This window comes from Netta rufina (assembly GCF_964035555.1).
Source record: "Netta rufina genome assembly, chromosome: 1".
Taxonomy (NCBI): domain Eukaryota; kingdom Metazoa; phylum Chordata; class Aves; order Anseriformes; family Anatidae; genus Netta; species Netta rufina.
In genome coordinates, this window is record NC_140123.1 from 199968 (window position 1) to 220524 (window position 20557).

The 20557-nt window shown below is 56.5% G+C and overlaps 1 protein-coding gene across 4 annotated transcripts; it reads left to right on the forward strand.

The window, feature by feature from the left end:
• The first annotated feature begins 117 nt into the window (after positions 1 to 117).
• Positions 118 to 11767, forward strand: LOC311218681 (F-box/WD repeat-containing protein 7-like). Of its 4 annotated transcripts, none has more exons than XM_084301465.1 (13): positions 118 to 286; positions 2011 to 2181; positions 5098 to 5406; positions 5897 to 5979; positions 6430 to 6568; positions 7058 to 7192; positions 7292 to 7415; positions 7593 to 7729; positions 9143 to 9256; positions 9767 to 9948; positions 10229 to 10454; positions 10862 to 11072; positions 11268 to 11767. In XM_084301465.1, exons 1-13 carry the CDS (start codon positions 149 to 151, stop codon positions 11534 to 11536), a joined length of 2238 nt encoding a protein of 745 aa, XP_084157591.1. In that variant the 5' UTR covers positions 118 to 148; the 3' UTR covers positions 11537 to 11767. The 4 variants fall into 4 exon arrangements, with proteins under 4 accessions (XP_084157591.1, XP_084157588.1, XP_084157590.1 ...); XM_084301462.1 differs by having other exon boundaries at positions 138 to 286; positions 2011 to 2136; XM_084301464.1 differs by lacking the exon at positions 118 to 286 and adding an exon at positions 756 to 831.
• Positions 11768 to 20557: the final 8790 nt, after the last annotated feature.

Sequence of the window (20557 nt, forward strand, 5' to 3'; positions counted from 1 at the left end):
GCAGTTCTAATAAAGACGCTGTTTCCGTACGGGCTCCCGGTGCCTGGGGGGGGATGCGGGCAGGGCGGGGTGGGGCAGGGCGGGGCGGCGCGTGCGCAGTGCGCGCGGGCCTGCGCGGCGGCGGCGGCGGCGGCGTTTCCTGCCGGGGATGTCGGGGCCGGGCGGGCCGGGCCCGGGCCCCGGCGGGGGGAAGCTGGACATCAACCGCGCCGGCGTGGCCGAGCTCGAGGGGGCGCTCAGCGGCATCGGCCGCCGCCGCGCCCGGGGCATCGTGCGCAAGAGGGAGGTGAGCGGCGGGGCCGGGGGGCGGGGGCGGCCCGGGGCGAGGGTCCCGGCGGGGGGCGGGAGGGGAGCGGCGCGGGGCGGGGGGGCCGGGTCAGGGCCGGGGCGGGCCGCGCTCCCCTCGGCCTGGTCCCGGGGTCGCTGCCGGGGCTGCGGGCGGGGGAGGGCCGGGCCGGGCCCCGCCGTTCGTTTCCGCAGCCTCGCCCGGCGCGGCCTGTGGCGGGGCGAGGCCCTGGGAGCCCGTCCCGGTCGGGGCTGTCGCTCGCGGGTGCGGCCGGGTGCGGGCCCTGCGGAGCCGCCGCGGCGGGGCCGGGGCCGGGGCTGCGAGTTCCGTGTGCCCGGGGTGGGTCCCGCGGGCCGGCGGCGGTGCTGCTGCGCCCCCGGAGGGGAAACGCGGGGGGGGGGGCAGGGGCTGCCCGGGGCGGTCACCGCGGGCTGGAGGTCCTGCCGCCCCCCCCACGGGCTGTGTGACTGCCGCTGGGAAATGACAGAGCCGGAGAGTCACTCACGGGATGACTGAGCCACCCGTGTGACGGAGCCGTGAAGCAGGTACGTGTGATCGCAGGCCGTGCCTGTCATGGTGCTTTCAGCGGAGACAGGAAGATTAATGCCCTAGAGAGCTGGCAGGATCGTAGCTGGAACATGGCATCCGTGCTGAAAGAGGCAGAGAAGTGAGGCAGGTGGAAATGGAAGGCCAGGTTCCTGGGAGAAGACTGGAAGAGCTTGACTTTTTTTGGCCTGGAAAAGAGGAGGCTGAGAGGGGCAGGGTCACCAGCTATAAATACAGCAGGAATGTAAACACCATGGAGGCAGAAGAGCCACGGGGCTCAGCAGCCACAGGGCTGTTGGTATGGGAACAGGTGAGGACAAATTCATAGAAAAAAGGTTTATCATCAGAGCAGTGGTTTGGGGTAAAACTGTTTATTGTGGAGAAGCAGAAGTGCTGTAATGATGCCTGACAGCTTTGAGGGGATGGGAGGGGCCTTGTCTTGGCCCAGAGGTCTGTGTTACAATCACGCTCCCACTGTTCCTGATGATTTTAGGCCCTTTGACTTTGGTTTGTGGCAGAAGCTACGTGGAGGCTGTGCAGGCTGTGGATGTGATACCTTGTAAGTCATGGTCCTCGTGCCTGTGGGGCCAGGCAGTGCCTGACCTGGTGTTTCATGGAGCGAGGGGTGCCCTGCACACGCACGTGTGTGCATGCACCTGGCAGAAGGTCGGGGCTGTGTCCAGTCCTTGGAGATTGACTGTGGGGGCTGGTAAATGCACCTGGCCTTGGGACTAGTGAGCTGAAGGGTGCAGTTCCCCTTTCTGAGCTCTTGTCATTTGCTTTTGGGTGACTTCTCCACCTGCCAGTAACAGCTCTAGTGTTACTGCTGTTCCTTGTGGGTGTGTGTGGTTGGGCATTGTCACAGCTGCTCAGAGCTGGGGCAGTTTGCAGAAACAGCAGGGACTGCATGGGAGAAGCAGCTCGATGCAGAAGGCATCTTACTGCTGATGGGTATAGGAGTAGGGACTTGAAGTACAAAGGTACCGCTTTATTGTGGGACTCCGAGCCTCCTTCCCCCAACACCTCAAATTATTAATGGGAGCTGTGGGTGTAAATGAAATGGAAGCTGCTTGGTCACTGCCAAGAAACAGCCCCTCAGACGAGGGTGTCAGTAAGCCTGGTCCTCCCTGGAGGCTGATCCTGTGCTCCATGTTGAGTCTTACTTCTCCCTCTCACAGGAGCTGAAGGGCTTCAACTCACTCGATGACCTTCTCCACGTCAAAGGTATCACCACCCGCATCTTGGAGCTGAACAGTCAGCGGATGACTTGCAGAAGGAGGCCAAGCAGTGAGGAGGCTGCTAGGGTGAGCCCTGGTCTGCAGGGGGACAGTAAGGCTCCTGTGCCTCAGGTAGGAAAAGAAAGTTGGGGCTCCTTTCTGTGTGACGGGGATGTAATCCTACCTCCAGGAGCTGGGGAGAAGTGTCCTGTGTTGGGCGAGGGGACAGCTGGTGCAGGAATGGGGAGGTTTGCTGGGCAGGAGACACGCCTGCTTTGGCCTCTGCAACAAGGCAGTCCAGAGGAGGCTGCGCCCTTCTCAACAACCGAGCAATCAGTCCATAATTGCCCTGTGAGGTGGCAGTTTGCTGTCCAGGTCTTCCCCAAAGCAGAGGCTGTGCCCTGCTGTAGGGCGGGTGTGGTGGCCCCTGGGTGCAAGCCTTGCTGGGAGCTGCTCTGCTCGGTGCGTCTGTCCCAAAGTCCCCAGAGAAGCAGTGCTCTGACCCCGGAGGACACTCATGACTTGTCTGCGCACACACCTCCCACCCCCAGCTGCAGAGCAGCTATCCATCAGCAGGCCTCTGCAGCCAGTTGTTGAGTTCCAGTAATTGCTCATCATCAGAGGCCAGAACTGGGTGTGGAGGGAAGTTCTTCCCCGAGGCTGGCAGCTGAGGAGGCCAAAGCCCATTCTCACCAAGGTCCCTGCCCTCTCATCCTCATCCATAGGAGCAGTGGCCACACGCCACCTGCCTGGTGCTGGGGACTTCTTCAGGAAGTGCCTCTTCCTGCTGCTGGTCCCTGTGGGGCTGAGGAAACTCCACGGGGCTCAGGAAAGCTCTGCCTGGCCAAGCCCTTGAGCGTTCTGCTGAGCCGGGGTGGGGGGCAAGGGGTTGCTGAAAAGTATTGGGCTGCCTGGAGGCTGTCAGAGGCAGCTTGGGATGCCCAGTGCTACCCCAGCAGCATGGTCCCAGTGCCCCTTGGTAGCCATTACCCAGGCCTGAGCCCCAGGCCTGGATGCCAGAGGAGCTGATTGAGAAGCCTGGGCCCGGTGCTGCCTCCCGGAGAGGCAGATCCCAGCACCCGGCCTGGGCCACTGCCTCTGCCCCCAGCTGGCCTACAGAGGGCTTGGAGGGGTTGGTGGGTGCCGTGAGGCAGCAAGCAGCCAGCCTTGGGGCTGGGCGGTCTGCCCTGGCTGTCTCCTGAGAACACAGACGCCGAGGCCCTGTTCCTAAACTTAAGCAAACCCAGCCCCAGCTGCCCTGAATGTTTTAGTGCCTGGCAGGAGCCCTTTAAAGCACCAAAGTTTTTCCCTCCACAAATCATCTCCATTTCTTTTCTTCTCCTACAAGATTTTTCTCCGGCCTCTGAATCATCTGGGGGAGGGGATCAACCAATGTATTAGTTTTAAGCGTTCTGTTTTAAAACACGGATCGGGCGTTGTGGTAGTGTTGCAATCCTCCTTGCATTTCTTCCCTGTTTGGATTGTTGAGCCTGAAGGTTGTGTGGAGTGTGACCCCTCATTCCTTTTCAGTCACTGCTTTACAGGATGCGCAGGCCCTGGTGTTTTGCTGGTCCTGCTCTCCTTGTCTTTAATGGAGAACATTCTCTGAATGTACTGAAATGCATTTTATTTGAGTGAGCGCAGTGTACCAAGTGATGCAGATCACTGTGTGGCTGTCCCATCCTTGCCTCCTACCCAAATGTTGATCTCAAAATGTAATTGGAAAAAAAAATCTACTTCCTTACTGTGAGCAAAACAAATACTGATCAGTGTTTTACCCACTTGTGGGCCTGCACTCAGCCCATCAGCAGAAAGTGAATTTTCCCAGCGACACCTTCAGAGATCTGTTCGCTGGCGCTGCCTTGATCTAACCCATCTCACCAAACAGCACGTCCGAGGCTGTGGTGTGCCAGTGTTGGGATGAGAAGGCTGTGTCCCAGTCAGTGTACGAGCACGTCTCATTTATGTGATTCATGTAACTGCTTTTGTTAACCAATGTAACGCTTCAAAGAATAAAATCAACTTTATTTGAAAAGACATTTTCAAAGTCTCATCAGCTGGTGCAAAGCGTGTCCCTGTCATCTTACCAGTGGAATCCTGCACCAGCCCCTCTGTTACCAGATGTAAAACTATGTAAAGATTCAGTCGTCTGCCTTCTTCGGTTTTGACACAGTTTTCACACTCCTGGTCTTTGCAATTCCTCCTGTATTCCAAGATTTATTAAAAATAATCGGTGTGGGCCAGTGATCAGCTTGTACTACTCACTGGGACACTTTGGTGCAGATTACCCTGGTCTGCTGGTTGAGAGATGTTCTCGGTGTACTGGCAACAGTTCCTCATTCTCCTGTGATGTAAGGGCATTGTTCTGCTTCTTCCAAGTAATTACTGAGTGCTTCTGCTTTTTGTGTGTGTGTGCAGCTAATCACAGTGCTATATTCTTTGGGGAGAAGGGGTGCAGGTGGTGCTGGGTGGGCACGCAGTGCTCGCACCCCTCCGCTGGTTTTGCTGCCACTGGGTGGGCTGGAGGGCCACTCGCCTTGCCGTGAAGGCTGATGCTCAGCCTGTGCCACCCACACACGCAGCAGCTCTGCCCCCTGCTCTGCCAAGCACCGGGTTAAAGGCTGCTCCCACTGCAGCAGGGAAGGGCTCTCTGCACAGAGGAGCCAGTACTGGTGGGTTCAGTATTGTTCAGTGACCCCCTGACCCTGCAACTTTTGTGTGTGCTGCTCAGCTGTGGAGTGGCCTGATGCTGCCTAATTTGGGTGTGTGGCAGCTGTGCCCTCCTCTAGGGCCGGGAAGCATCTTGTCTCCAGGCCTGGCTTGGCAATGGCTGCCTGTCCACAGAGAGTACCTTGGCTTGGTCGTCTGCTCCCCTCTTCCCATCCCTGGCTTTGCCCAGCTCGTCGCTCCCTCCCTGGGACTGTGGAGGGAAGCCCCTGTGTGCTTTGGGCCCTTGCTCTGGCTGGCAGCCCCACAGCACACCCCCAGTCTGGTGCCCCCGGGCACCTGAGGGCTGGGGCAGTGATTCTGCGTCTCCCTGTCTTGCAGGCAGCAGCCGAGGAGGAAGATGTGTCGGGCCCCTGGGAGCCAGAGCGCGCTGGGGAAGGGAGTCCGGGGTCAGGACCAGAGGCCAATGGTTCCTGCGGGCAAGAGGAGCAGGAGCCAGTCAGCTCCACGGCCTGTGGGGAGCAGGAGCAGGAGGAGGAAGAGGAGGAAGAAGAGGACGAGGGGAGCTGCTGCAGCGAGGAAGGAGAAGATGGCAGCAATGTCTACTTCTACTACACCATTGGCGAGCGCTGGATAGACTACCTGCAGCGGACGGAGGACGGCGGCCTGCTCCGCCACGTGCGGCCCAAGGTAACGCTGCTGCAGGCACGGCCCCGCTCTGTCCCGCGTCCCAGCCTGGCTCTCCCTGTCGCTGTCAGGTGCAGCGTGGTGTGCTGAGCTCTGGGCCTGGCTGTGGGGCTTGTCTGTCAGCAGGCTGCAGTGCGTGTGGCGCTCTGCCTGCTCCACACTGGACTGTGCCTAGAGAAGGGCAAAGCAGGCCTGCTGTTTTTTTCAGCCACTGCTTTTGTCCCTGTGTACCTGCTCTGCTAACCTTTCCATGCTGGGTCGGATTTTGCCCTCGGAAGGACCAAATTCTGTTTTTTCCCCAGAAATTAACTCTGCTGCCAGCTCCAGAGCTCAGCTGGCCTTCAGCTTCTGCAGGTTCCCAGCAAGAGCGTGGTCTTGGAAGACTGGCTGGGCTGGGTCTCCTGCTCTGTCACTCTTGGCAGAAAATCGGTGACCCAGAACGTGCACAGAGGGCTGTGCTCCACCCTGCTTTAACTTGTCCTTCCCCTTGCAGATGAAGCGGAAGTCGGAGAATGGCCTGGACGGCAGGGCCCTCTCCCCTGGTAAAAAGCTGTGCAAGGGCTCTGAGTACAGCAGGTGAGATGAGTGCTCTCTGTGGTGAGCAGCATGTTGGCTTGGGGAGTGGGAAGACCTCAGTTCAGCAGTCCCATCCCTCAGTCACCTAGAAGCCCTGCTGAGGTGGTGCAGTCTCCTTTTTTGAGATCTCCTGTAGCTGTGCCTGGATGTGGTGCTGGGCAAGCGGCTCTGGGTGGCCTTGCTGGCGCAAGGTGGGAGTAGGTGCACCCGGAGGTGTCTGCAGCCTCAGCCACGCTGTGATTCTGTCATTCCATAGAGTGGGTTGGGGTAAGGGGAGTGTGTGTGTAGCCATGGTCCCTGTGGAAGGCTTGGGGAAAGGCGTTAGCCTAGGGGAGGCTCAGGGTTTGTAGTACATGGGGACCGACGTTCCGAGAACTGCTTGTATCACGTGGCCCAAAGTAGTGCTGGCATTTCTCACCTTTGCTTTCGTCTCCCCCGTCTGTGGCCCAGGACCCTGGGTCCCTGCATGCCCAGTCCCACCACCACCTTCGGGGACCTGCGCAATGCGAAGGCAGGCCAGGCACGGCGCCGCTGCATCCCCTCGGTTGCTCCTCCCCCTGAGCTGCAGGACTGGCTCCGCACCTTCCAGGTAGGCACAGAGCCCTGCCGAAGGGTTCACTGGGGGTGGCACCGTGAAGCTGCGGGGCTGAAGGGCAGCACGAGGGGGGCTGAGGCCTGCGGAGTCTGTCTTTGTGCAGCCTGCTGTAGGTGGGGGTTCTGGGTCCCATGGTGGAGTTTCAGTGAGTTTTTGCCCTTAGCTAAGGGAACGCAGATGTGATGTTGGCCCACCTCCTGTTCCCACTGGGCAGTGTGTCCTTTAGGGCAGTGTTGCTTTGTCGACCATCACAGAGCACCCATATCACATTGTGTGTGACTATTGGAGCTCCCAGCCCCACCTGTCTTGAGGTGTAAGTGCTGGAGCCCTGGTTGACTCCAGAGGCCTTGCTCTCCTACGGCTCAGGTGCCCCTGTGCCACTTGGTGTCCCTGCTGGGGTTGGGGTGGGCATAGGCAGACACAGAGGAGCTTGTGAGGGCCTGCCGTGTGTGCAGGCAATGTGACTGATGTCCCTGTCCTCAGCGGTGGAGCGGCCCAGAGAAGCTGCTTGCTCTGGATGAGCTCATTGATCGCTGCGAGCCCTCACAAATCAAGTACATGATGCAGGTCATTGAACCGCAGTTCCAAAGAGACTTCATTTCCCTGCTGCCCAAGGAGGTGAGTTGAAGCAAGTGATGGGCTCGCCCTGGTGCCGTGTGCTGGTTACCAGCCCTGGGAGCCCGCTGTGCCCTTGTAACTCGGCTTCTGATCCTGCAGCTGGCACTCTATGTCCTCTCGTTCCTGGAGCCTCGGGACCTGCTCCGTGCTGCCCAGACCTGCCGCTACTGGAGGGTCTTGGCTGAAGATAACCTGCTTTGGAGAGAGAAGTGCCGTGAGGAAGGTAAACACCTGTCCTGCATGTGGCACACTGAGGCTGGAATCTGCAGCCACAGTACCCAAAGTAGGGGAGCCCACAGCTCTCACTGCTGTGTATCATCTTGGCTCCTACCAGGATGGGGACGTGGACCACCCGTGTGCCAGGAGAAAGTCTGCATCACGCTGCATTTTCTTCCCACAGGCATTGAGGAGCCCTTGAACCTACGGAAGCGGCGCCTACTGAGCCCTGGGTTCATGTACAGCCCCTGGAAATTCGCCTTTATGCGGCAGCACAAAATTGACATGAATTGGCGCAGTGGGGAGCTTAAAGCCCCCAAGGTAGGTGCCTTCAGCAGTGCATGCTGAGAAGCAGACTCCAGAGCTTTGACATGTAGGAATCTGGTTAAAGAAGGAAGCAGCAGAAAAATATCCATGACCAACAGAGTGAGGTCATTAACAATTCTAAAAGCGTCTTGGGAAAACATTCAGGTGTCTGGCCTGTCTTCAGGAAACACAAGCCAGAGACATTCACCTGCAAGTATTTGAATTTAAACTTCCCTGAAGCTGTAGGTCCTGCCAGCTTCCTGCAACTCCTGTCCCTGCCTGAAGAGAGCAGATCCACAGCACAGCTTGTTTGGAGTTTTTGCATGTGCTCTGGCTGGCAGCGCAGCTGGTGTCAGGGATTGCCACAGAGGATGGTACAGGAATGCAGCTCTGCCAGTGGAAAAAGGATTGCCCTTAACCCCAGAAAAGGAGTTTTCCACATGTTCACCCCTTCTCTGAGTGCGTGTTGCAGGGCTGTAGCTAACCTTGGCATGCAGGGAATGGTACAGCCCTCCTAAGGCTTAGCCCAGCCTTGTCCCTGGTACATTCCCTGATAGGGTGTCGCAGAGCGCTTTGATGTTGGTTTTGTCTCTCTCTGCCAAGATCCCTTCCTGCCCCTTGTCCCTATCCTGCAAACAGAGCAGAGCCCCAGCCACCCCTGCAGCCAATCCTGCAGGTGATAGTCTCTGTATTGCTTTCCATCCCCAGGCTTTCTCCAGACCCCCAGTGTCCCCTGCCCTTTCTCCACACCCCTGCAGCACCCGGTGAACAGCGGTGTTGGGCATGCTGTGGGGACTGCAGTAGTGGCAGCAACCCTGAGCCCCTGATGCCCTTGGTCACTGCGCCAGCTGTGAGCAGAGCTCCCCAGGGCCCCGCCACTGGGATGCCTCCCTGCACCACCCCCTCGCAGTGCCTTCCCTGCACTGGGCAGCTCCAGGCTGGCCGTTGCACCGAGCCTCTCCTCACTGTGCTTGGCTAGGTCTGCCTGGCCTGGGGCCCTGCTGAGCTGCCTGTCCTCTGCCCCTGCAGGAGTCTCAGCCATCGCCTGCCTCCTCTGCCTGCTGCTGCATTGCTGCTCAGGGAGGTGGAAGTGGACGCAGAGCTGTTTGTGTTCTACCTTCCTCCCAGGGAAGGTGGAGCTGGTGGTCCTAAATGTGCTCTGTCTCACGGACACCGTTTTGTGATCTAGGACAAAGCGTTGTCTCTGAGCTCAATTGCTAGTGCAGCCTTAATAGCCACAAGGGTCAGTCCATGCGTTGGAATTCCCCTGTAGCCCGTTATCCCCCAGCAGTAGCTCCCAAATGCCCCCTTTGGCTCTTTCCGTAGCTGCTACCCAGCAGAGAAGCAGCAGGGCGGTGGCTGTTGTTACAAGAACCCATCTCCTTGTACTGCACAACTCCCTCCTCATTCATGGTCTTCTCTGTGCAGGTGCTGAAGGGACACGATGACCATGTCATCACCTGTCTGCAGTTCTGCGGCAACCGGATAGTCAGTGGCTCAGATGATAACACGCTCAAAGTGTGGTCAGCTGTCACTGGCGAGGTGAGCTGTTGTCCCACATCCTGTCACAGGGCTGCTCTGCCGGCACAGTGAGAGTCGTGCCGTTCGTGCACTGCTGCAGAGAGGGTGGAGATATCACAGCCATTTGGATGGGTTTATCTGGTCTCTGACAAAAGTGCAGCTGGGGGGAGGAATTGGTAGATCCCGTGACTGCATGAGCAGTGGGAAGAGCTGTCTTAAGCTAGGGGAGTCAGTGTTGGCATAGTAACAGATGAGCAAGAGCTGGCCACACGTCTTTTCACCAGTGGTCAGCAAGTGTGGACCACTCTCCTGAAGACCAGAAAGGTCAGGAAACTTGATTGGTATCAGAACAGCAAGTGACTGTTGTGGGAGGACTCTGGTGGGGACCTGAGTTTGCAGGGAGGTGGGTCTCTGACCTGAAGTGCCTTACCAGTCTCCTGCCCTGGAGAAGTCCTGTTCTTTGCTGTCCCTTCTTGCTGTGTTGTTCAGCCTTTCCCAAAGCAATGCCTCACATCTCCTTGTTCTTTGCAGTGTGTGCAGACGCTGGTTGGCCACACAGGGGGTGTGTGGTCTTCCCAGATGAGGGACAGCATTGTCATCAGTGGCTCTACGGACCGGACACTCAAAGTGTGGAACGCAGACACAGGCGAATGTGTGCACACGCTGTATGGGCACACGTCCACAGTGCGCTGCATGCACTTGCATGGGAACAGGTATGGGGTCAAAGGTGTTTGGGGTCTGGTCGGTGGGGTGGGTGAAGGTCAGGGAGTATTAGGGTCTGGGCCAGTCTGTGGGGTCTGATCTGGTGCAAGTGAAGGTGCAGAGGTCTTCTGGGCCTAAGCTGGTCTGCTGCCAAAGGATGCTGGGTGGGAAGAGGCCCTCCCTGGGGAGGGTAAGCTGGGGCTGCCCCTCAGAAAGCTGCTATGCCCCGGCTTAGCTCAGCTGGGTGAGGTCTGGAGCTGATGCAGGCTCCAAGTGCACCCTTGCTCACAGGGTTGTGAGTGGCTCGCGGGATGCCACTCTGCGCCTCTGGGACATCGAGACTGGGCAGTGTCTGCATGTGCTGATGGGGCACGTGGCTGCCGTGCGCTGTGTGCAGTACGACGGGCACAAGGTGGTGAGCGGCGCGTACGACTACACAGTGAAAGTCTGGGACCCTGAGAGCGAGAGCTGCACTCATACGCTGCAGGGACACACAAACCGCGTCTACTCCTTGCAGGTAAGAGCCTGGCCCCTTCCCCTCGCTGCGGGGACCCGAGCCTGTCTGTTCTGGCACATAAGAGGCCGTCTCCCCTCCGCATGCATGCGCTGCAGAGGCACACAGACCATGCTCTGCATAAGATGCTCTCTGCCCTTCTGCCCTGACCCCTCTCACGTGTGTGCACTGCAGGAACACACAAACCACGTCGTCTCCCTAGAGCGAGGGTGCTGCCAAGGCATGTGCACCCTGCTGGGCCGTAGGGTGCTGCCTGAGCACGGTGGCCTGCCCCAGCCTCTGGTGCTGCACTGCCATGAATTGGAATTGATGATCCTTGTGGGTCCCTTCCAATTCAGGATATTCTGTGGTTCTGTGAGAACAAGCCTCCCTTTCCAGGCAGGCCGTGCTGACCAGTGTCTCTCTGGCAGTTTGACGGGACGCACATCGTGAGTGGCTCTCTGGACACATCAATCCGAGTGTGGGACGTAGAGAGTGGAAACTGTCTACACACGCTCATGGGGCACCAGTCGCTCACTAGTGGCATGGAATTACGTGACAACATCCTTGTGTCTGGCAATGCTGACTCCACGGTGAAAATCTGGGACATCAAGACGGGCCAGTGCCTGCAAACACTGCAGGGTGAGTGCGGGGGGGGTGGAACAACTTCCCTTGCTAGGGGAGTTGGAGCAGTGTCATGTTGTTCCTGGCCACCAGATGTGGCAGGGTCATGACAGATGCTGCCCAGGGGTGGAAGAGCCAAGCAGTGGGTGATCTGAAGAGCCTGGGACCGGAGGTGGGAGCACAGGAGGACTAACGGGTACCCTCTGCCTCCAGGGCCCAGCAAGCACCAGAGCGCGGTGACCTGCCTACAGTTCAGCTCCAAGTTTGTGGTGACCAGCTCGGATGATGGTACTGTCAAGCTCTGGGACCTCAAGACGGGCGAATTTGTGCGCAACCTGGTTGCACTGGAGAGTGGGGGCAGCGGGGGTGTAGTGTGGCGCATCCGTGCCTCCAACACCAAGCTCGTGTGTGCAGTGGGCAGCCGCAACGGGACAGAGGAGACCAAGCTGCTGGTGCTGGACTTCGATGTGGACCTGAAATGAACCTGGCCAGTGCAGGCTAGGAGGGAGGATCCCGCGGGCTGGGCGTAGCAGCTGGTCTTGGTGGGGCTGGCCCCGGAGCAGGCGCTAGCTCCCCGCGGGCTGTAAATACTGTTTGCAGCTGTCTGGGCCTTATTTATATATGTGTGAACTCCCTGTGGGGAGCCTGCGCCCGGCTGGGGCACTGTACAGAGGAAGCAGCATGTTTTGTACACTAATATATCGATTTATTTCTGTACCTGGGGCCTGCTTCTCCACCCCTGCTGTTCCATGAGCCTTTCCTTCCCGGAGCTTGTCTCTTTTGGGGAAGCGACTGGTGGCTGCAGCCTCTTTGGCGGATTCCAGGCAGGAGTAGGGATGGTGTGGGCTTTTCTGTCTCTTCCCTAAGAGTCTGACCTCTGAGACCAACGCTTTCCCTGCGCACATATGCTCTTGTCTGGGGGAGCATCCTCTGCATGGAGTCCTATAGCCTGTGGACTTTGGTTTCATTATGAAGAACTGTGGCCAGCTGACCACATGCATAAGGTGCTGAGCACACCACATCGGGGAGATCTTGCAGGGCAGCACTGTGTGTAGCACTGCATGTAGTACAGCCTGCTGTCTGGCCAGCTGTGTCTCAGGAAGATGTGGCCCCAGCACTGTCTGAGAGGGAGCAGCGCTATGAGTAGACGTTTTTCCTTCAGCACTGCTCTGGTCCAGGTGAGGGAAGCAGACAGGACATGAGTTCTGCAGTGCCATGAGCATGGGGTGCAGGGCAGCAGCAGGCTGGGCAGTGTCTGGCAGCGAATGCGTCCTGAGCCCCATGCGGTGCAGATCAGCCACTGAGGGGAGGGTGATGAGGCCTGCGGCCCTGCTGGGGCTGCTGCTCTGCTGAGCCGCCAGGACTGCCCCACGGCAGGGCCTGTAGCAGGGTGCTGGGAGGCAGAGCAGGGATGCAGAGCAGGCGGCCCTCCTGCAGCACCCTTCTGGGCGTGCAGCAGTTAGTGGCAACTGCACTGCGTTTCCAGCCACTTCCTGGGCCCTGCAGGTGCAGCACAGCTGTGGGCAAGGCCGGCAGCCTTGCTGTGGGGTGGCTGGCTGGCCCTGCTGCAGGCAGCCCTGCACATCGCTGGGTCCTCCACCTGGTGCACAGAGCCAGGGAGCGTCCACTCTCCTCCAGCAGGAGCTGGTGTGAGGGTCAGGGCTTGGGCTGGGGTTGTCTCTTGTGGGACACAGCTTCTGCCTCCTGCCCTCTGTAGTCCTGCTCATAGCAGCGCTGGCCCCCGTTCTGCTGGAAGTCGCTCGCTGTCTGGGTAGGGATGGCAGGCAGCCAGGCCTGCTGGCAGCGGAGGAGATGGGAGAGTGCGGTGAGGCTGCCAGCAGCTCATCCCACAAGCCCTGGGCCATGCTAGAGGAGGATGGCTGCTGGGCTGAGGAGCTGCTGAATGCGCATCTGGGTCTCTGAAGTCACCCCATCCTTAGGCAGACACAGAGGCAGGAAGGGCAGAATGGATGGCTTGCTCATTCTGCTGCAAAAGGCATTATTGCTAATAAGGTGCACATCTTCCCAGCCTTGTCTTTCCCCAAATACACGTGCCACCCACCGTCTCCAGGTAGGTACTCACTGTTACCTGTGTTGAGGCAGCCCTGTAGAGGGGTGAGGAGGCTTTGGGATTCAGCAGGAGCCGGGGTGCAGTGCTTGGACATGGCTGAGCCAGGCTCTGTGCTGCTGCTACATCTCCATCCAGAATAAAGCTTCCATAAGGAACAGACTCTGCATCTAGAAGGGACTGTCATCAGACCAGCTGGTTTGTAGCATCCCAGTGCCTGAAGGCACAGCTCCTGCTGCTGTGTGACAGTGGAGCTTGGAGAGCAGCCATGAGACTGCATCGGGGTGCACAGGCACAGCCCCCAGGGCCTCGTGTGGCTGGTGGTGCTGGGGACTCTGCAGCACGTGGCCATGCTGTGTGCAGCACAGCGTCCCCACTGTGCCCCTGCTGCCCTGACCACGTCTGCTGGCTCAGTGCCTGGCCACGGGTGCGCAGCAGGAGCACCAGTCCAGGCATCTTGCTGGAGGTGGTGCCAGCATGCGGGCACTGCAGGGCTGGTGCAGAGCAACCAGAGGGCCCTGTGGGCTGCAGTCCCTGGTGCTGCTGATGGCAGTGACACAGCTGGGAGCAGGATGGGAGGACGCAGGTGAAATAGTGCAGTTGGTGGTGGCCCGCAGATGCGCTGTGAAGATGCTGGTACTGTTAATACCCAGCCAAGGAAGGTTCTGGCTGTCCAGCAACACACAGGGGATGCCGGCAGTGCCACAGCCTGGCACCATGGGCATTGGTAGCCCCTGCAGCAGGAGCAGGTCAGGCTGTGGTAGGGAAGGCTGGAGCCAACCTGGTGCTTCAGTGGGTGGGCTTTCACTCAGCTTTGCCTATCACAAGGTTGCACACATACGCAATATATTTTTTTTTGTCCTCAGCCAAGCAAACTGAGCTGTTTGAGTGGTGGTTGGCATCTCATCAAGTGAGCTACTGCTCTCTGTTCTCCAGTTTTGGAGAACTGGATGACTTTGCAAGCTGGGGGGTGGGTGGGAAGGGGAAGCAGCCTCCTGGTGAAATCCAAAGCAAAAGGAGTGGCCAGCTACTGTAGGATATGCTGAGCCAAAAGCCCAGGAACTTGAAACATCCTGTGATCTGGAGGACAAAAAAAGAAACAGCAGAAAGCCTAGCCAAGAAACCAGCAGGTCTATGCAGCAGGGTGAGATCTGGCATTGCTGGGTAAGTCACCAGTTTGCAATCACCTGGATAATTAGTCACCAGCTGTGCCGTGAGTGTCCTTATCTGCCTGTGAGTTCCTGTTGCACTAAACAAAATCTTCTGCAAGAAAAAAAAAAGTCTCAAGCAGCTGTGTGAGCTGAAGTGCATGAAGCTGTGTCATCAGCTGCTGTACACTGCCCTCACCCAGCTTGTTACCATAAGTGGTTTGGCAGTGAGTGGCCAAACAAATCTGCCTGCTTGCCTTTAGGGTAAATTATTTCACCCAAATAATATAAATCACCAGGGCTCCTAGTCACAACTGTTCTGGATCATTTTGCCATCTCGGACAGCTGCAAAATGTCAGCGATGAAGGAACTGAGTTCAAGAGAAGAATCTTTGTGCTCTTCCTAAACATGCTATGAAAGCCTAGTCAGAAGATCATGGCTCAACCATTGTTCTTAGTTGTTCATGGACAAAACCCATCTTTCCTGATGAGGATGTTACAGTTTGTCAGAGACTTCTGCAATGGCTCCAAATCCTTTGTGTTATGTGTGAAAGCAATTAAGAACCCTCTCTAGCAGCCCCTGGTTATCCACACGATGAGTGATCCATAGAACTGGTAAGTGATTCTCTCTGTATGGGCGCTGAGGTCTGTGCACTTCTCTCCCAGCAGAGAAACATTTCCACCAACACAACAGCTCATCAACGTGGCTCTTAAAGGTGTTGCCCTGAGACAGAATTGGCACGAGATGGGTGGCACTGGGCAGAGTGAAGAGCTGTGCTGCAAGACAGCCCCCCCCGATCGCACAGCAGTGCATCTGGGAGCGGGGGGCAGCACCGGTGGCACACGGGGGATTGGGTCCAGTGCAGCAGAGATCATTATCAAGATCATTATCGCCATGTGTTAGAGCGGAGCCTGAAGCTGTCCAGCATAAAGCAGGGACCTGGGCACGGTCTGGCCCTGGCAGAGCTGCAGGCAGGGACAGCTCAGGCAACCCTGCTTGGCTTCAGCAGGAACTGCTGCCCTCTGGGAAGGTTCCAGCTGCTGGAGTGTCAGCAGCACAGGGGAAAAGCAACCGCAGGGCTGGCAGCCTGACCGCTGGCATCAGGGAAAACAGGCAGCCCTCAGGAGGAGGGATTTCAGCAGCCTGGAGCTCTGCTCCCTGCAGGCCTGGAGCTTGCAAAGGATGGCAGAGACCTGGAGGCTTTTCCTCCACCACTGCCAGCTGTCAGACTGTAGGGTTGCAGTCAGGAGTCTTGCATTAGTCCCAGGTGTGTGGCTTCACACACAGGCCTGCCAAATTTCTGCAGATAATCTGATTAGGAGCAACAGTGTGGATTAAAGTAAGTGTATGCGCATGAGACAATTATATAATTGCTATTAAAGACACCAATGTCTTTTCTAGTGTTAAGAGTTTGGAGCCACACATCTGGCACAGGTGTGCTGGGTCTGTGGTCTGTAAGAAAGAACGAGGATATTTTCTGCAAACATCTGCCTGTGATATGGAGAACAAAATCTCGTAGTAACAGGAGGCCTCAGTCTGGGAGATGGATGCTGGAGTTGCACAGAATAAATACGGTTTAATTTTTAGGTAGTCTTCTGTAGAGCCAGGAGCTGGATTTCATGGTCCTTGTGGGTCCCTTCCAACTCAGGATATTCTATGGTTCTAAATCATCACTGGATTGCCTGGAACACTTTAATACATATTTTTTAGCACAGAAGTGCTGCAGGTAAAGCATTGTTTTAAGCAAGATTACCTGGATAGGGGCTGCCATGGGGCTGGGAGCTGCACTCCAGCTGCATTCTGCATGGGTGAGCAGAGGATGGGGCAGCCAGCAACAGCTGTAATTGATACTGCAAAAAAAAAGATGAATTTTCCACAGCTGAAGAGAACCTACATTAAAATTATGCAGGAGGACATTTTCAGACAGAAGAAACTTGGGAGTTTTTTTTTTTTTTTCCAGCTTGTTTGATTGTGAAACTAGATTCTTGGCAAGCAAAGAACAAGAAACTTAGAAGGATGCTAAACACCCACTGGAATATAACAATTCTTTGAAATAAAAAGGCCTACGTAACTTGCATTGCACAAAGCAGTTTTTGTTAAAGCCTTGCTCTGGGACTGGCTGAAAAAGCAAGTGCTGCCCCATTCAGCTGTGGGTCAGACCAGGAATCCTGGGCAGGAACAGAACAAGCATCTTCTCCAGCCAAGTCTTTGCATCCTGCTTGCTTGTGCTACGGTGTTTACCACCCTTGCTGCCGCCCTCTGACCCTCTTCCAGGTCAGTGAATGGACTGCAACAATGTTCTGGTTTGTCCTCCAAGATGTTTTTTTTTTTTTTTCCAGTCCTTGGTCTGCTTTTTGACCAGCAGGAAGGGCAATGTTGTCGCCTCTTCCAAGCTTACCTTCCTCAGAGTGCTGTGCAGTAAGGAAACCTTTTAAAGGACATGCCATGGTCCTTGCTGTAGTACTTCAACAAAAATATGACTGCAGGAGCCTGCTGGGCTCTGCTCCAGTCCCACTGCTCTCTTCAGCCCCGTTCCAGTGCCCTCTGTGCATGAAGGCTGCATCCTGTTCGCCGTGGCAGTGCTGCCCTCAGCCTTGCACTGGCAGCCAGCACCTGCTGCAGCCCTTCTGGGTCAGGCCCTGGGCCACCAGCCCATTTCTGTGGGCTGCAGCTCAGGAGTCAGCAGCTCCTCATCTTCCACATCCTTCTCCAGCTCCACTCTCCAGTCGCTGCTGAGCCCGCAGCACAAGACTGCAGCTGCTGGACACTCTGTGTGTGGCAGTACAGCGGCAGTGCAGACCCTCTGGCACAGGGCAGCAGATGCAGCACTGACATGGCACAGCAACACAGGCTTTGCTGCTCAACACCACACAGGGCAGCATCTCAGACAGCTTACTGGACATCTCACCTTTGGGTAGAAAATCAGCTTCTGGAGGGCAGAAAGGAAGAATGACCCTAGACTTAAGGCAGGCCTGATGCTAGATAAAGCAGAGTCCTACCAAGGTCAGACTCTAACGTTCCCATGGACTTGCAAATAGCCTTGGGCTTCTCAGTATCTGTGCCCCTCAGGCGAGGAAGCCACAAAATCAAATCCTAAAAGCTTGCCTGGGGAAAGATGCTTCCAGCTCCCCGCCAGCTGAGGGCTGAGCACCTGGGCACTGCAGTGGTGCCTGCATCCCTGCAATGGGCGCATGTCCCATGGCAGTTGCGGTTCGTGTGGTACGACGCTCTGTGGAGTGGAACATCCTGCAGCCTCTTGGCTGTGGGCTGATGAGTGTGAGGCACAGGGAGCCCACAGGCCAGAGATGCTGAACCAGTATAGGGTAGAAGAAGGCTTTTTGATAGGAAAGGGGGAAGAAAGAGAAATGTTTTGTTATGGAAGCCCTGGTGTAGGTGGGTTCACAGAGGCACATTCATGTGGCTTGGAGGCTGAAATATGCCAGGCGTCTAGGGAGCATGGTGCAGAACACTCATAAAAGCACTGTACTGCCAGGTATGGGCTAGTATCATGTTTACCTTACTCTGACGTATTTTCAAGTCTGATTTTCAAGTCTTACATTCATGTCAGAAAAATGAGTACTTTCTATTCTCTGGCACTGTGGGACACAGCAAGTCCGGCAGAGCAGGGTGAGATGGATGTTTCTGCAGAGGCAGCAGCTCAGCACACACCATGGGGGCAGCTTGCTGAGCATGTGGCTGCCCCCACACCTACCTGGCTGCCACAGCCCTTCCAGCCCAGGAGGGCTTTGCAGCACCGCAGAGGAAGCAGAGGTGGCTGGGCTTGGTGAGCTGAGCAGCTGTGGGTGGAGGCAAAAGGGGTGTTGAGGGGAAACAAAGCAGGAGCCTGATGGAGCTGCTCCCAGGCAGGGCAACACCCAGCTACAAAAGGACCATGATGTCAAGGGAAAATGTGACAGCGTGCCCAGGCCCTTACAGCTGGCATGGCAGAGGAGAAGCCTGTGGGGCAGCTCCCACCACACTCTGCTCCTGGAGCTGTGCTGGAGCCACGGCCATGCTCAGGCAAGGAGCAGGAGATGCAGTGGAGAGGAGGGGGCAAAAGTTCTGAGCATTCGCTGGAGCTGTAAGCTGGCAGCAGGCTGTTCTGGGAGGAAACACCACTGGAAAAAATATCAGAGGGGCAGCTGTGCCATGACAAGGAGTAACTATGAATTATTTTCGACATCTGCAACAGCTTAGTTCCTGAAATGCAACAGATGGGAAATCCAAGGTAACTGCATGCCAAAGAGGAACTGCACTGCAGTGATGCCTTCCTTTCCCAGGGAGGAAAAGCCTGTGTCCATGCTTAAAGTTTTTACCTAACCCTGAGGAACAGGGGACAGAACAAGACTGACAGATGCCTAAGCTGCAAGGGATAGCAGGACCATGGCCACTGCCTCCATTTGCTTTGTACAGTCCAGCCAGCTGCTGGAGCCAGGATGGACCAGTGCCAACCAGGACAGTCCTGCATAGCCACTGGAATCCAATACAGACCAGTGCTATTCAGTACAGTCCTGCCTGGCCACAGGGGTCCAGCACAGTGCCAGGGGAGCTGTGGTCCCTGCCCAAACTGGGGGATGCAGATGCTGTTTCTCCCCTTTCCTTTAGTTTCCTGTTTCTGCCTTCCCCTTTTTTTCCTTAGTTTCCCTGTTGACAAGGTCCTTGATCAGGTACTTTGCTGGAATAAACATTCTCACACTCTCACATACCCTCACCAACTAGTGTGACCGACCAGGTTTGGCTCCCATCACCGCCTTCCTTATCATTTGCCGGTCAGGACTGATGTCCTGTGTGTTCTTGTTCATGGCTTCTTCCTTTTCCCATTGTTCAGCATGGCCTTGAAAATGGCCTGTGCCCCAATACCCCAGAGGAGCAGACACTGCTTCCACACAGCCCTGCATGAACATCCTTTATAAAAATGCCATCTATTAACAAAGCCCGTGTTTTGTTACATGTGCACTCAGTCTACACAGTGTTAGTAAGTGCAGAGAAAAATGGTGCACAGAGCCAAAAGCTGCTCCCGATCTGCTATTTACAGTGTTTATGACTACTTGAAAGAACAGATAAACACACCGAGTGGCCTGAGTTCCCCTGTTTTTGTCAAAGCTGTCCCTGCAGCCTCCTTGCCCTGAGTAGCTCCCGGCAGCATTGCAGCACGGAGGCACTGAGGTGGCTCAGGCAGCTGCGGGAGAGCCGGTGGGGCTCGGGAGTGAGCAGGAGTCTGAAACCCAGGAAGTTTTCCACGCTGTTGCACTAAGCGATAAGTTAAACTAATACTTGACCATTAAGAATTCAGAAAATGCATCAAAGTTTACTTAGTCATGGCCAGAACTGGAGACTGACGTCAAACCTATTGTAAGTTTACGTTACTTTATTTTTATGTTTTTCCTTTATAACTGCTTCCAGTCTCCACATATAAAACCCAAACATTTGCTGCAGTAGGAGAAAGCATGCTGGCTTCATTTCAGCCCATCTCCCACGTAGGGGCCCTGGCCATGCTGAGCATGTCGCGTGCCTGCTTTCCCTGGTAGCTGGCACCAGGCTCCTCACTGCAGCCCTGCTGTCACCACTACCAGCCTCAAAAACTGCGTGCGCCTGGGAATGAGCCCCCATGTGCTGAACCTGGAGAGGGATGCCAGGGAATTGCTATTGCACCCTGGAGGCAAATAAACACTCATTTGTGCTTGAACACAAAGAGATTTAATGGACGATGCATGAGACAGAACCCTCACACTGCCAGGGAGGTCCACAAGGCCGCACACGAGCATATCCCACACACAACAGTGGCAGCATTGACCCTGAGAGCGGCAGCAGAGCTCAGAGCACTTCAGACCAGCTGAGTTTGGCCCAAGCCCCGCAGGCAGCCCCCAGCACTTGTGCTGCAAGAAAAAGCTGAGACCCTCGGTGGGGTCGTTCCACCCCTGGCATGCCCGCTCTCAGAGAGACCCGTTCTGCAGCCAGGCCTCCTTGCCTCTGTGCTGGGCAATCCCTTGGCCATGAAGCACCACAGCTGAGCACCTCCTGAATTTCCCCTTCAGATGCCAGCTGGGAAACCAACCCTGGCGGAGGCTGCACCCCAGGCTGGGTGGCACTCAGCTGTGGGCTCCTGGGGCCATGCTGTCTGGTACACGCTCGATATACATGAAGCTTTCTGTAGGTGCAGCGCAACTCAGAGGAGGCAAACCCCACCGTGTGACAGGGCAGGCATAAACATGGTCAGAATGGAAACACACCAGGAGAGGAAGACGTCTCCTCAGCACCCTGGCCATCTGGAAGCCCGGGGTGTCCTT